Source organism: Phacochoerus africanus, chromosome 5 (assembly GCF_016906955.1).
Source record: "Phacochoerus africanus isolate WHEZ1 chromosome 5, ROS_Pafr_v1, whole genome shotgun sequence".
Taxonomy (NCBI): Eukaryota; Metazoa; Chordata; class Mammalia; order Artiodactyla; family Suidae; genus Phacochoerus; species Phacochoerus africanus.
The window spans coordinates 29,272,625-29,288,094 of record NC_062548.1 but is presented as its reverse complement, the minus strand read 5'-3'; the positions used below and the strand labels follow the sequence as shown (position 1 = coordinate 29,288,094).

The 15,470-nt window shown below is 45.4% G+C and overlaps 1 protein-coding gene across 1 annotated transcript in view; it reads left to right on the top strand.

Moving 5' to 3' along the window:
- Window positions 1-14,785, top strand: part of LOC125127407 (acyl-coenzyme A synthetase ACSM2B, mitochondrial-like) — a 28,687-nt gene extending 13,902 nt beyond the window's left edge. The window contains exons 7-14 of the mRNA XM_047780371.1: window positions 2,630-2,709; window positions 2,925-3,048; window positions 4,153-4,233; window positions 5,578-5,679; window positions 7,262-7,389; window positions 7,511-7,610; window positions 9,114-9,233; window positions 14,425-14,785. Coding sequence (XP_047636327.1) covers window positions 2,630-2,709; window positions 2,925-3,048; window positions 4,153-4,233; window positions 5,578-5,679; window positions 7,262-7,389; window positions 7,511-7,610; window positions 9,114-9,233; window positions 14,425-14,529 — 840 coding nt within the window. The 3' untranslated portion in view covers window positions 14,530-14,785. The remainder of the gene's footprint in view (window positions 1-2,629; window positions 2,710-2,924; window positions 3,049-4,152; window positions 4,234-5,577; window positions 5,680-7,261; window positions 7,390-7,510; window positions 7,611-9,113; window positions 9,234-14,424) is intronic.
- The last annotated feature ends 685 nt before the right edge of the window (window positions 14,786-15,470 follow it).

Sequence of the window (15,470 nt, the reverse complement as noted above, 5' to 3'; positions counted from 1 at the left end):
TGGTAGGAAACTGAGTGTGAAGGAGAAGGATTGGAGATGATGCCATCCTTGTGTGTGTGCATAGAGTATAATCATCTTAAGTGTACAGCTTGAAAATAATTTACCTATGCTAGACATTTTATTAGTCACTCATGCAGCTATAACAAAATCCCATAGAATGGGTGGCTTAAACAGCAAACATCTATTTCTTATTGTTCTGGGGCCTGGGAGTCTGAGGTCGGGGTGCCAGCACAGTTAGGTTCCTGGCAAGAACTCTCTTCCTGGCTTACAGATGGCTGACTTCTTGCTATGTCCTCACACAGTAGAGAGAATGAGCTCTGGTTTCTCTTCCGCTGTTTATAAGGGCACTAATCCCATCACAGGGCCCCACCCTCGTGATTGCATCAAATCCAATTATCTCCCAAAGGACTTACCTTCAAATACCACCACATAGGAGTTCCTGCTGTGGCTCAGATGGTTAAGAACCTGATTAGCATCCATGAGGATGCAGGTTCAGATCCTTGGCCTCACTCACTGGGTCTGGCATTGCTGCAAGCTTCAGCTACAGGTCACAGATGTGTCTCGGATCTCACATAGCTATGGCTGTGGCATAGACTGGCAGCTGCAGCTCCAATTCAGTTCCTATCCTGGGAACTTCCATATGCCACAGGTGCGGCCCTAAAAGAAAGAAAGAAAAAAACACATCACCTGGGAGGTTAGAGCTTCAACATATGGATGGGGGGCGGGGACCACAATATCCAGTCCATAACAGACCCCATGTAACCACCCACAGATCAAGATATAAATCATTTCTTTCACTGCAGAATGTGGCCATACCCCGCTCACATTATGGTCCACACCCCAAAAGTTCATCATTATTAACCTCTATCACCATAATTCATTGTGCCTCTTCTTGAACTTCACCTAAGCAGAGTCGTACAATAGGTAATCTTTTTTTTTCTGGCTTCTTTCATGCACCATATTCTCTGTGAATGCTGCCCATAATGCTGCACACATTAGAAGTTTGTTCTTTTCAGCTATGTAGCATTCCATTCTGTGGATCTTTCATAATTCTTTTCCCATCCTACCGGTGATGGACGTTAGGTTTATTTGCAGTTTGAGACTATTATCTATGAGGAATTTGGAAGAATAAATGAGAGTTTCCTATGGAACTTGACAAGGCCACCATTAAATAAGATCTACAAACTACATGATCTTGGATCAACAAAGCAATGGGGATGGGCTTATTTCTCTTGCAAAGGTGCTCACCTTTTTGTGATAGAGAGTTGGGCAATTGACATCCTAGGGATCCAGATCTCTGTAGTGGTTAATGGCCCACTCAGATTTCTGTTTGGCTGGCTTTAGAGGCCCCAGGAGCAAACTGAGCTATGGATGACACACGCAAAGGTCAAAAGGTCAGGCACGGTCTGGATTCGTTCATGAGATTCTCTTTGAAGGGTGTTATCATTCTCTGTTTTACACCAATTCTAACTCTGTCTTCTTCCTAAAAGGATTTGAAGTGGCTTTCATTAAGTGTTACAAATGGGCAGAGAAATTAAAAAAAACACACACACACACATGAAACAGGTGTAAAATTATAAAGCCTCTTAGGAAAATACAGGCTGGAGATGTGGAGTAAGTGGGTGGGAAGACTCAGGAGAGTAGGGTGAAGTATAGTATAGCAAATAAGCAAAAGCAAAGGTCACCGCATGTTGAGCTTCCCGTAAGGCAAGGTAACAAAGGAAATTGGATCATTTTCGTAGTTTATGTCAGTACATCCAGAGCACTCAGAGGAAGCAATTGTGTAATGTGCTAATGGTAGTCATTTTTTCTAGACATTTTGCCTCTTCATAATAAATTCTGCACAAAGCAAAGCATGGGGTGGAGGTGGCGTTGCTAATGGTTAAAAGTATAGGCTGCAAATGTCAGTCCTACTACTTGCTGAGTGTGTGACTTTGGGCAAGTTGCTTAACCCTCTGTCAAGTGAAGGTGATATATAATTCTCATTTGAGAATTCAATGAGAGAGCTCAGGGCCTGGCAAGAATTCAGTCCCAGCTACTTTTTAGTAGCACTTCTTCTGAAATGTCTATGGGTGCTTTTAACTTTTGAAAGTACTTTTCCACCTGGATTATGTCCCAAAAATATTTTGGGGAAAATAGGGCTGGAATTAATCTATTACAAAACTCGTCCTAGAAGGTTAAGGGTCTTTACCTTCCACATAGCCAACTGGCAACAGCAGCTGATCACCCCTTGGTGAATGGGGTTTATGTAACTCTGGAGGTGGTACGTTTGGGGGGTAGGTCATTCAACTGGCAGGAAAAGGCAGCCCGATTTGACAAAAATGTTTCAAATTAATCCTTGGCCTTTTTCCCGTAATGATTAAAAAATGCAGTCATTTCTCTGTCATTTTTGCTTTGAGGGTTTGTGAAGATTGGGTTCCTTTGGTCTGGAATAGACACAGGGTAGCAGCTAAGGTTTAAATCCAGACCTCTCCACAGCCCACATCTGTAGAAGGGGCTCCCATTGTGGCTCAGCAGTTAGTGAACTCTACTAGCACCCATGAGAACGAGGGTTCGATCCCTGGCCTCACTTGGAACCACTGTGCTACCGTTAGGTGGGGGCATCTGACCTGATGCTTTCTTTGTTCAGGTGCTGTCCAGCTATCCAATCAACAGCATGGTAGGAGCACCCATTGTTTACCGGATGTTGCTACTACAGGATCTTTCCAGGTGATGGAGTTTTGGGGGTTAAGAGCCTCTGGTCTATTGGCCCACCCTCTGCCTCCCTGACCTACACATGTGCTCCTCTCTCGGATCCCCTGAGCATGCATAGCCCCCATGAAGCCAACCTCATTATCAACACCCCCCGAATCCAGCTCTAGGCCTGGGCAGAGTTTGGTTCAAAGGGGGCTGAGGGGAACACCTGCCTCTCTTCTCTTTTTCAGTTACAAGTTTCCACATCTAAAGTACTGCTTCACTGGAGGAGACACCCTCCTTCCAGACACTCTGGAGAACTGGAGGGCCCAGACAGGACTGGACCTCCGAGAATTCTATGGCCAGACAGAAACGGTACCTGCTCTAGGAAACCATGGGCTGGTGGACCTGGTGGGCTCCAAAGGCTCTCTGCTAATAGAAATATGAGGAGTTCCTGTTGTGGTGCAGCAGGAACCATGAGGTTGCGGGTTCAATCCCTGGCCTTACTCAGTGGGTTAAGGATCTGGCGTTGCCGTGAGCTGTGGTGTAGGTTGCAGACGTGGCTCGGATCTGGCGTTGCTGTGGCTCTGGTGCACGCCAGCGGCTACAGCTCCGATTAGACCCTAGCCTAGGAACCTCTATATGCCATTGGAAGCTGCCCTAGAAAAGGCAAAAAGACAAAAAAAAAAGAAAAGAAAAAGAAAAGAAATATGAGCCACCATTTGTCACACACTTATTCAATAAATATTTACTGACCACCTACTATGGGATAGATATTGGCAACTTAGCATAAATAAAATAGGCAAAGATCCTGTTCTCATGGAGATTACCTTCCAGTGGGAGTGGGGGAGAAAGATACAATCTAATAAATAAAGACAGGTCAGGAGGTCCCATTGCGGCGCAGCGGAAACGAATCCGACTAGGAACCACGAGGTTGCGGGTTCGATCCCTGGCCTCACTCAGTGGGTTAAGGATCTGGTGTTGCCGTGAGCTGTGTAGGTCACAGACACGGCTCAGATCTGGTGTTGCTGTGGCTCTGGCGTAGGCCATCGGCTACAGCTCCGATTAGACCCCTAGCCTGGGAACCTCCATGTGCTGTGGGTGTGGCCCTAAAAAGACAAAAAAAAACAAAACAAAACTGTAGAATAATTCACTTCAGGATTCAAGCAGAGCTGTTTCTATTATGGGAGGGAACGTAATTCCATATTATTTTAAAGAACTTTGGGGGTCCATGGTCCCTTATGAAAGAGTGGCTCCCTCTACAGACTGCAGTGTAGTTGTTAGTTCCTCTTTCCTGGGAAGTCATCAGTCAGATGCTTTTCAAACACTTTAGTGAACCCTCCAGGATGGGGGCGCCAGGAAAGGGCAGAGAGCCAGGGACAAGGGAGCCACTGCACATGAGCCAGGTACAGGATCCCATCTCTTTCTTTAAAAATGTCTTCTCCTGAGGTCTGGTGATCTGTCTTCTGTTTTCCATAGGGACTGACTTGCAGAGTTTCCAAGACAATGAAAATCAAACCTGGCCACCTGGGAACCGCAATACCCCATTATGATGTGCAGGTTTGTTGGGGGATCAGGGAAAGAGGGAGGGAATCTGTCTATACCTATTTCATCTATATACATAACATCTCTGTCTATATCTATGTTGCTATCTACCTATCCGTTTATATCATTTTTAGTAATTTGTTATATTATCCATTGAGGAAACATAACAGAAAGTAAGGATATTAAAATGATATTTAAAAAGGAGGGAGGGAGAGAGTTCCCTGGCACCCTAGGGGTTAAGCTTTTGGTGCTGTCACTGATGTGGCTTGGGTTTGATCCCTAGCCCAGAAACGTCCACGTGCTATAGGCGTGGCCAAAAATAAAAAAGGAGGGAGGGAGACAGGGAGGAAGGGGGGAAGGAAAAAATAAAAATGTAAAAGAAATATAATAAAGATAAAAAATAAATAATTTGTATTCTTACCATCCAGAGAAAACCACTTGGAAGAGCTAGCAAATTAATTTGCTGGTTAGTTGTATAAATGTACCCATTTTAAAAACGAGAATAGGAGTGAATCTTAACGTATAATTTTATAACTTAATTTGATCATGGAGCAACCTTGGATGACCGTCTTTTCTAGGTCAACTAATACCTGTCACCAGCCTGATTTTTCATGACTCCTTAGTAGTAGGTCATATGGCTCCACCACTCTTTATGCTTTTTGTTAGTTCATAGATGATTTCTAAAATTTTCACTAGTAACATTGACATTACAATGAATATGCCGTAGCTAAAATTTTGCTCCTTTCCCTTATTATTACTTTGGGCTAAATTCCAAGACATAGAATTTGTGTATGTGGGTCTATGGTGACACATGTAGGTATATGTATCTAAAGTGTACCAATTTATACTCTATTTAATGTTCTGGGTAACTGCCTGCTCCCCCACCTCTGACTGTGATAACTAGTTAGGAAGCCCTTCTTTGGGTATATTATTTTATTCTCACATAGCCCTATGACATAGGCTATTATTATCTTTGATGTACTGATGAAGACACTGAGACATAGAGATAAGTAATTCAAAGTCAGCTAGTAAGATGGCCGAGTCATAATGTGAGCTTTATTCTTGCTTATGGCCAAGTCAGTGGGCCTCAAGGATATTGAGGGGCTATTATATTTTCTGAACTCCTAAAGCTAGAAGACTCTTCCCAAGATCATCTGGTCTAGTCTTAAAAAGCGGCTCCACCAAAATCATCTCAGGCAGGTGGGTTAGAGAGGTTGTCTTAAAATTCTTGGCTTCTCTCGGTTTCTGATTCTTTTGTCACTATTAGAGTAAGACCATCTTCCATTTGATCAATGCATGTTGCCATTCAAGCCATGCCATGCTGTGGATGTCATTCTTCCCATCTGCTTCTTCCTCCAGGTCATAGATGACAAGGGCAATGTCCTGCCTCCTGGTACAGAAGGAGAGTTGGGCGTCAGGGTCAAACCCATCAGGCCTGTAGGCTTCTTCTCTGGCTATGTGGTGAGGACTCCATGTTCATCCCCCTCTGTCTCCTGGTGGGGATAGTGGGCTCTGAGTGGGATGAGGGGGGGGTCCCCAAGTTATGTGCATCCCAAGAGGCATTGATAAGAAATAGGGACAAGGGTGCCCAGTGTCCAAGAATGGGCACTTTGCCAAGTGAAAAAAACTGGCTGTTCACTCCTGCTTTCCTTAGCTTATCATTAAGATTCCATTGGAAGAGTTATCTTCTCCAGTACCACCCTGCCACTCCTACGAGCTGTTTTATGACAGAAAGCTTGCCATTTATCACATGGCAAGCATTCTCCTAAAGCAGTTCACATACATTAAACTCATGTGCTCCTTACCACTTCCTTATGAAGAGTCCTTGGAGCCAAATTGCTTGACGTCAAAACCCTGGTCTACTATTTGCTGTGTGATCTTGAATAAGTTACAGATCTCTCCTGCTTCAGCTTCCTCACCTGTACAATGTGTATGATAATATCTCGTAGCATTACCTTGGATATCTAAAGGCGTTGATATTTGGGAAACACTTAGAACCATGGTATATAAGCATGTAAAGTAAAAGACTTCTTGTAGATCCAAGACATCATACCCATTATACAGATGAGGAAAACTGAGTCTCCAGATGATGTCACAGCACAACTGCAATTTTCTAAACATTTCCTGTACATTGTCCCACTCTATTCCTACAAGCCAGTGAGGTAGTGAAGGCGCAGGATTCTTCCCATTCAACAGAAGAGGAGACCGACTCCAAAGAGTTCATGAATTAACTCAAGCCCACAGAGTTCATTAAAGCAGGGGCTGCACAGTGGTCAGGAGAAAAAGTCAGACAAAAAGTCAGACTGGTGGTCAAGAGATTTGACTACTGGCCTCAACTCTGCCCTCTGTAATGGCTCTGTGGCCTTGGACTTGCCTCCTGATCTTTCTAATCCTCAATACCCCCATCTTCTAATGAAGGAGCCAGGCTATGGATTCTCTAGGGCATCTTTAGCCCAGTGACCAAACATCCAATGTGGACCTCATACCTCTGCACTTGAGCAAGATATAAAGATGCTCTGACAAGGGACAAAGTCTTCTCACAGCTCAAGAACAAGTGCCTCATCTGAATAGAGGGTTTCAGTCATTATAGAAATACGCACACGGACCAAGGCCCTGGTGGCTTGCTGGTGTATCTCTAGAACTTTCAGATCTAACGGTCTGGACCCAAGAAAAAATGTCTAATAAATCTTGCTGCCCTTGAGTGGTGTCATGGAGTGGTGTCATCAGGTTTCATGCTGATCATTGAAGCTCAGGTGGAATTAATTGGGGACAAAGTCCTAGAGCACAGGTGAATGAGTGCATCGATATTATCTACCAGACTGGACCCCAGGGATTAGGTGAGCGACCCTGGGTGGAATAAATAAAATAAAGGGGGAGGTTCTGGTTGCACTTGGAGGCTGCAGTTGGTGGGTTCAGGGCAGTCTCACCAGCTGTAGTAGTTCAAGTTGTAAAATGAGCAATGTGCACATATGGTCATGGGAGTCCCGGGGCAGAGAATTTAGGCTTTGCAGGTGTGATGACTCTGTCTTTCTATGTTTACCAGGACAATCTTGAGAAGACAATAGCCAACATTAGAGGGGATTTCTGGTTGATGGGAGACCGGGGAATCAAAGACCAAGATGGATATTTCCAGTTCTTGGGGCGGGCAGATGATATCATTAACTCCAGTGGGTAAGCTTGGTGTCTGGGCTGGAAAGGGTCATCCAGATCTTTATTCTGTCGGGTTCTAGACTTTGGGGCTGAGTTAGAGGTTGAGTGTCGAGTCTTTTCTGAAGGAGAGGTGCTCCTGCAGGTACCGGATTGGGCCCTCGGAAGTGGAGAATGCACTGATGGAGCACCCGGCTGTGGTTGAGACAGCAGTGATAAGCAGCCCGGATCCCATCCGAGGAGAGGTGATCGGGGAGCTGCAGCCTCTGGGTGTGCAGATGGTAGTTAAGGGTATGGACTTGGGGGCTGGACAGTCTGGATCCAAATCATGGTCCTGCTGCTTACTAGCTGTGTGTCCCTGGGCAAGCTGCTTAGCCTCTCTGTGCTTCAGTTCATCACATGTAAGATGAAGGGCTGTTGCGAGGATTAAATGTGTTAAGCTTTGTAAAGTGCTTGAAACAAGGCCTGGCAGGTAGCAAGCGTCATATAAAATCTATTACTGGGGGGCTGCATGGAGTCTATCCTGTTATTTGGCATTTGAACCCTGATCAGAACAGAAGAGGAATTTGAGCTTAGAGATAGAGCCCTTGAGCCATGGAGTTTACAGTGAGAGTAGGGGAAGAAGAAAGCCCCCTATAATGCCAGGGTTAAAGAAACAGGCCCAGGAGTTCCCGTAGTGGCTCAGTGGGTTAAGAACCCAATGTAGTGTCTGTGAAGATGTGGATTTTTTTTTTTTGCCTTTTTGCCTTTTCTAGGGCCGCTTTCTGCAGCATATGGAGGTTCCCAGGCTAGGGGTCTAATCGGAGCTGTAGCCGATGGCCTACGCCACGGCCACAGCAACACGGGATCTGAGCTGCATCTGCAACCTACACCACAGCTCACAGCAATGCCAGATCCTTAACCCACTGAGCAAGGCCAGGGATCGAACCCGCCACCTCATGGTTCCTAGTCGGATTCGTTAACCACTGCGCCACGACAGGAACTCCGTGTGAGGATGTGGATTTGATGCGTGGCTTCACTCAGTGAGTTAAAAATCTGGCGTTGTTGCAAGCTGCGGCATAGGTCACAGATGCCACTAGAATCTGGTGTTGCTGTGGCAGTGGTGCAGGCTGGCAGCTAGAGCGCCAATTCCACCCCTGGTCTAGGAACTTCCATATACTGCAGGTGTGGCCATAAAAAGAAAAAAGAAAGAAAGAAGGAAGCCCAGATGAATCTAAAGAGCTTGGTGTATGTATAGGAAAAGGTTAAGGTGGAGAGACGTGGGTCAATGGCCAAGTATATTTCTTCAGGGTGAAAATCACTAATATCATAGCTCGGGCAGCTGTGGGACATAACATCCTGGAAATCATAGACTCCACTAACCAAATGGGGCCCCAAACTCTGGGTGCCAAGCCTTGAGCTAAGCCATGCTGTCCAGGATTTCTTTTTATTTTCCACGAATTAAGCAAGGCAACTGGATCTCTGTTTTCTAGATGGGCAAACTAGTTTGGAGAGGTTAAACAAATCGTTTAGGTTTATTGTCCCATCTCTCTTCTCTTATTACTAGTTTCTCCCCATCACACTTAATTATCCCTGGGATATGAAGTGATTCTGATCTCAAATGACAGTCCTACCTGCTTATCTGGAGGTCTAAATGAGGGGATATAGAGGTAGTGGCAGTGGTGAAAGTCTTGACACTGATTTTGCATTATCCCAGGAGGTGATGATGTGTTCTGGTCGTTCTTTCTTGACCCTCATCCTTACTGCAGGTAGTGAAGGCATTTGTGGTCCTGGATCCACAGTTTTTGTCCCATGACATGGACCAGCTCACCAAGGAGCTGCAGCAGCACGTGAAGTTGGTGACAGCTCCATATAAGTACCCAAGGAAGGTAAGGCCTCCGGACTCCTGTGCTCCCCCAACTTAGGGAAGGAGAAATTTTTCTCTTCTTGTATTTCTCTTTTTCGGGCTGAGGATAAAGACCCTAATCTAAAGGGCTACCTGCCTATGACCAAGAAAAGTCCAAAAATGAAATCCAGTAACTGTCTAGATGCCTGAAAATTGGTCTCAGGCTTTAATTCAATCTGAATTGGAATTCAGATGCTCCCTTGGGGACAAGTTCTAGCCAGTACCTGACCTCTAGTCCCACTCTTGGCACTGAGGTCTCGCTATGTTATTCAGAATTCTCTCTGTTGCAAGTGATAGAAATTCAACTCGAAGTTGATTGCTCACACAATTGGAAAGTCCAGGGTTGGAAGAGCTTTATTGTGGCTGATCCCAGGCTTCAGATGATGTAGTCAGGCATGTCTCTTTCAGCTCTTGACTCTCCTTCTTTCTGTATTGGCTTCTTCTCTTGAAATGCTCTCCCATAGAGATGGCCCCCAGCAGCTCCAAACCGTTTTAGCAGCTGAGATAATCCCAGGAGGAAAAAAGAAAATCTGTCCCACTAAAGGTACCAGCAAAAGTCTTCAAGTTGATTCTCATTGGACCAATTTATGTCAGGTGCTCTTTAAACCAATCCCTGTGACCAGCGGATGGGGCATTCTGATTGGCCAGTTCTGGGTCACGTGTTCAGCCCTGGAGCAAGATCACAGAGCGTGCTGCCCTCCACTTTTGATACGAACTGAGTGAGAGAGGGATGCCTCCTCACAGTGACATGGAACTGCTCTTACCAGAAAAGGCAAATAACTTATAATGCATTATACCTGTTTCCACTCTGGGAACTCCGAGAACTAGGCATGGAGGTTGACGTGGAAATGGAAACCCAGTTTTGGGAGCTGGGTACACGATGGGAGCTTGCTCCAGGGAAAGAAAAAGCTATTTTTGTGTTTGGGGTAGAGAGTAAGAGCAACTATGTTAAGTCTAACACCCCACAGATTCTTATGTAACCTGGATTTTCAGTGACGCTTGGTCAGCATAGGCTAATTGTCAGAGGTGGGTTTTCTGGGAAGAAAACTCTAGGAAGAAGAGTAACATGCAAAGGTTTGTTAGGAAGTGCTTTAGGATCAGTACCTAGGGATGGAAATAGAAATGAGGGAGAGAAAGGGAAAGTGTTCACCCAAAGCAAATAGACTGTTTGTTATTTCTTCAGCAAAAAAAATAAGTTTATTTGGGATTAGCAAAGAAATGCAATTCGGGGTCTGCAACCAAGGTGAGCCATATGCACGTCTACCTGCAACAAGGAGAGGAGGACTCTGGAAGAGGAGAAAAGCAAGCTGAGAGGGCTAAAGGAAACAAAGATCCAGTGGAGGAACTGAGAGCTCAAAGTACAGTATCTTTTCATTGGCTGGGTTGTGATGGTCTCTCAGTTGCTGAGCTCTAGCTGGGCAAGAAGAGGAAGTCTTTTTCATTTCCTGTTAGGCTCTGCTCTGGTCATAAGGCATGAGAGCTCCCTCTTCTGGTCTCCCAACTCTATTTTAACTGAAGTTTCTGTTTATTTTATTTATTTTATTTTATTTTATTTATTTTATTTTGTTTTTTTGCCTTTTCTAGGGCTACTCCTGTGGCATATGGAGGTTCCCAGGCTAGGGGTCTAATTAGAGCTACAGCTGCCGGCCTACGCCAGAGCCACAGCAATGCGGGATCCAAGCCGCATCTGCAACCTACACCACAGCTCATGGCAACGCTGGATCCTTCACCCACTGAGCAAGGCCAGAGATTGAACCTACAACCTCATGGTTCCTAGTCAGATTCGTTAACCACTGAGCCACGACGGGAACTCCCAGAAGTTTCTGTTTATTGTTTTGTTTGTTTTATTATGTTTTGTTTTGTTTTTTTTGGCCATTCCGTGGCATATGGAGTTCCCAGGCCAGGGATCAGATCTAAACCACACTTGTGACCTATGCCAATCCTTTAACCCATTTTTCTGGGCCAAGGATTGAACCTGTGCTCTGGCGTCACAGCCATACCATTGATGGCACTGCACCACAGCAGAAACTCCTATTAAGTCCATGTAAACAATATGACAAACATCAAGGATCATCTGAAATGTTACGTCAAAGGTTTGATGACAACCTTCCACCAAGGCTAGTTCAGATATTCTGGGAAATCTCTCTTACTGGATGTTGTTTACTTCAGTTCCAAGAAATGTGGATTTTCAGGTCACTAGATGGGCAGATCCAGTCAGGGTTTGGTACTTTTTTAGGTGTGTCACGTGAACCCAAGAGTCTAGTCCCTGCAGTTTGGCAGCACAAGGGTTGGTTAGCAGTATGTGATAATGAGCCTTTCCAGTGAGCTTGAAGAGAATCTTCTTCTGGAAGTATCTTTTTCTTTTTTGAGGGGGTGGGGTTGGGGGTGGTCGTCTTTTTGTCTTTTTAGAGCCACACTGATGGCGTATGGAGGTTCCCAGGCTGGGGGTCGAATTGGAGCTGTAGCCACCGGCCTATGCCACAGCCACAGCAATGCCAGACCCAAGCTGAGTCTTCGACCTACGCCACGGCTCACAGCAACATCTTGACACTGAGTGAGGCCAGGAATTGAACCCACATCCTCATGGATGCTAGTCGGGTTGGTTAACCACTGAGCCACAACGGGAACGGGATTAGCAAAGAAATGCAATTCGGAGAAATTTTTCAATAGACAAAAATCTCTAGGTTTCAAGGTGTGATGCTTAAGCTCCTCATTTCCTGAGTGCACTCTGTGAAATGACTGCTCCCAAAACATGGTAATTTTTATTTTTTATTTTTTATTTTTTTGTCTTTTTGCCATTTCTTGGGCCGCTCCCGCTGCATATGGAGGTTCCCAGGCTAGGGGTCTAATCGGAGCTGTAGCCGCCAGCCTACGCCAGAGCCACAGCAACGTGGGATCCGAGCCGAGTCTGCGGCCTACACTACAGCTCACGGCAATGCCGGATCCTTAACCCAGTGAGCAAGGGCAGGGATTGAACCGCAACATCACGGTTCCTAGTCGGATTCATTAACCACTGCGCCACGACGGGAACTCATGGTAATTTTTAATGGAAGCAATTAGGTCTTTGTCAGGTTTATTTTGACTGAGCCCCCAATGGGAACTCCTGGAGCATTTCTCCTTTTATTAGTTGTGGGTCCAAAGAGGCAGGAACTGAGTGCCTTTGGGGTCCTGTGACCATCTCAAAGGGTAAGTAGGATCTTGAGTCCCAAAAGGGGTGGATTTAAGAGTTAGAAGGACCAACAGCAATGCTTTTGGCCAAGGTATTTGGAAGGTCTCTGCAAATTTTGCCAACTGAGTCTTAATAAGGCTGTTTGTGTGTTTGAGTACAGTAGACGATTAAGGATAGGAATTCCCGTCGTGGCTCAGTGGTTAACCAATCCGACTAGGAACCATGAGGTTGTGGGTTCAATCCCTGGCCTTGCTCAGTGGGTTAAGGATCTGAGGTTTCTGTGAGCTGTGGTGTAGGTCACAGACATCACTAGGATCCTGTGTTGCTGTGGCTCTGGCGTAGGCTGGCAGCTACAGCTCCGATTAGACCCCTAGCCTGGGAACCTCCATATGCAGCGGGAGCGGCCCAAGAAATGGTGAAAAAACAAACAAACAAAATATTGAGGATGGTAAGCACAGTGAAATTGTTATAACACTGGCCAAACAATGCAGACTTGATCAAGTACTTGGCCAGTAAAATGGATTCCTCAATTGCTGTGAAGTTCCAGAGGTGTCCCCCAGGTATGGATAATCTTTTCCTGTTGCATTAGCTATACTGTCTGCAAGGAAAGGCTTCAATCCAGTGTGAAATATATAGACCATGACTGAAACATATTTCTACCCATCTGATGGAGGCAGTTGTAGAAAATCCACTCGACAGACTTCAAATGATCCATCAGGCAGTTTAAAATATCAAGGAGATGGGCATTCCCATTGTGGCACATGAGAAAAGAATCTGACTAGTATCCATGAGGACGCAGGTTTGATCCCTGGTCTCACTCAGTTGGTTAAAGATCCAGCATTGCCGTGAGCTGTGGTGTAGGTCGCAGACGCGGCTGGGATCTGGCATTGCTGTGGCTGTGGTGTAGGCCGGTGGACCCCTAGCCTGGAAACTTCCATATGCTGCAGGAGCGGCCCTAGAAAAGGCAAAAGGACAAAAAAAAAAAAAAAATTCCTGAACAAAAGGGCTATTTTAAATTTTATTTCCACTGGAAGTCAGGAAGCCACATGACTTCTAGGACATGTCAAAATCACAAGCTATTCCAAAAGTATATCTACTCTCAGTATAAATATTGGCAGTTTTGTCCTTAGCTAAAGTACAGGCTCATATAAGAGCGCGTAATTCAGCCTGCTGAGCAGAAATAGCCAAAGGTGAAGATGTTAGCTCAACAACATAAAAAGGAGCTGTCACAGCATACCTAGCACAATATTTGTTATTGTCTCCTTTTATTTTTATTTTTTGTTTTTGGTCCTTTTGTCTCTCTCTCTTTTTTTTTTTTTTGTCCTTTTGCCATTTCTTGGGCCACTCCCATGGCATATGGAGGTTCCCAGGCTAGAGGTCTAATCTAATTGGAGCTGTAGCCCCCGGCCTACACCACAGCCAGAGCACCACGGGATCCGAGCCTCGTCTATGACCTACACCACAGCTTACAGCAACGCTGGATCCTTAACCCACTGGGCAAGGCCAGGGATTGAGCCCACAACCTCATGGTTCCTAGTCGGATTCGTTAACCACCACGCCACAACGGGAACTCCAGGTCCTCTTGTCTTTTTAAGGCCATACCTGAGGCACATGGGGGTTCCCAAGCTAGGAGTCAAATCAGAGCTGCAGCTGCTGGCCTACACCACAGCCACAGCAATGTTGGATCTGAGCAGCATCTTCAATCTACATCACTGTTCATGGCAACATTAATCCTTAACCCACTGCACCAAGCTGGGGATCAAGCCTACATCCTAGCACTTCCAAGACACTACCAAGCCATTGTGCTGCTGGGGGAAATCCCCAGAGCACTTTCGGAAGATTCTTATTGCGCAAAAGGCCTCCGTAGGAGTTTCCCAGGCTCTGTCCTCACTCACCTGGAAGTCTTCGGCCTCCAGACTTTCCTCTCACTGTAGCAGTTCCTCTGCAAAAATCCACCCTCACTGGGGTCATGCATAGCCCTCTTTGGAATTATTTTTCCCAACAGATAGAGTTCGTCTTGGACCTGCCTAAGACTGTCACGGGGAAAATCCAGCGGGCAAAACTTCGAGACAAAGAAAGGAAGAGGTCTGAGCAAGCCAGGGCCCAGTGAGACCTGCAGGGGGGGTTCCTTTGGATTCCTATCCTTTTTCTCCTTTAATTTCCCTTTGAATCACCTGCTTTCCCTCTGGGGATACGAGACTCTTTATGACAAGACATGAGCTGATATTTGTCTTTCCTTGGTTATTAGTTCAAAATCTTGCCATGTTGGCTGTTGAAAAAAGAAAAAGAGGGGAGGAAAGAGGGAGGGGAAAAGAGAGGGAAACAGAGAGAAAGGAAAGAAAAATGAAAAGAACAATAGAAACAAATTAGGAAATGAAAAGGAGGGAGGGAGGAAAGTTGGAAAGAATTAGAGGGAGAAAGATAACTAAAAGGAGGAAGAAGGAAGCAAGCAAGCAAGGAAGAAGGAAGGAAAGAAGGGGAAATAAAGAAATAACTCCATAACACAGTAAGAAAAACTGATAAAGAAAAATGATGGAAGGCAGGAAAAATGGGAGAAAAAGTGGAGGGGAGGAAACTTACTCCCCCAAGTAGATAGATAATGACAGACTCATGCAGAAACTTGGATCTTAGGAAGGAAACAAGGCTATGACACCCTATCATCCCCCAGGACAAAAACCTCCCTACCGAGAGGCTTGTGGGTATGGTTGAGACTTTAAATTACCCCAAGTCACTTCAGACTGAGGGGCAATCATGACCGGAGTCAGCACCTTCTTTGACATTGGTATTAGCGATATTTTTTGGATCTGTCTCCTCAGGCAAGTGCAACAGAAACAAAAAAAGCAAATGTGATCATATCAAACTATAAAACTTTTTTTGTTTGTTTTGTTTTTGCTTTTTAGGGCCACACCCTGGGCATATGGAGGTTCCCAGGCTAGGGGTTGAATCTGAGCTGTAGCCACCAGCCTACAGAGCCACAGCAATGCCAGATGCGAGCCACATCTGCAACCTTCACCACAGCTCATGGCACCACCAGATCCTTAACCTGCTGAG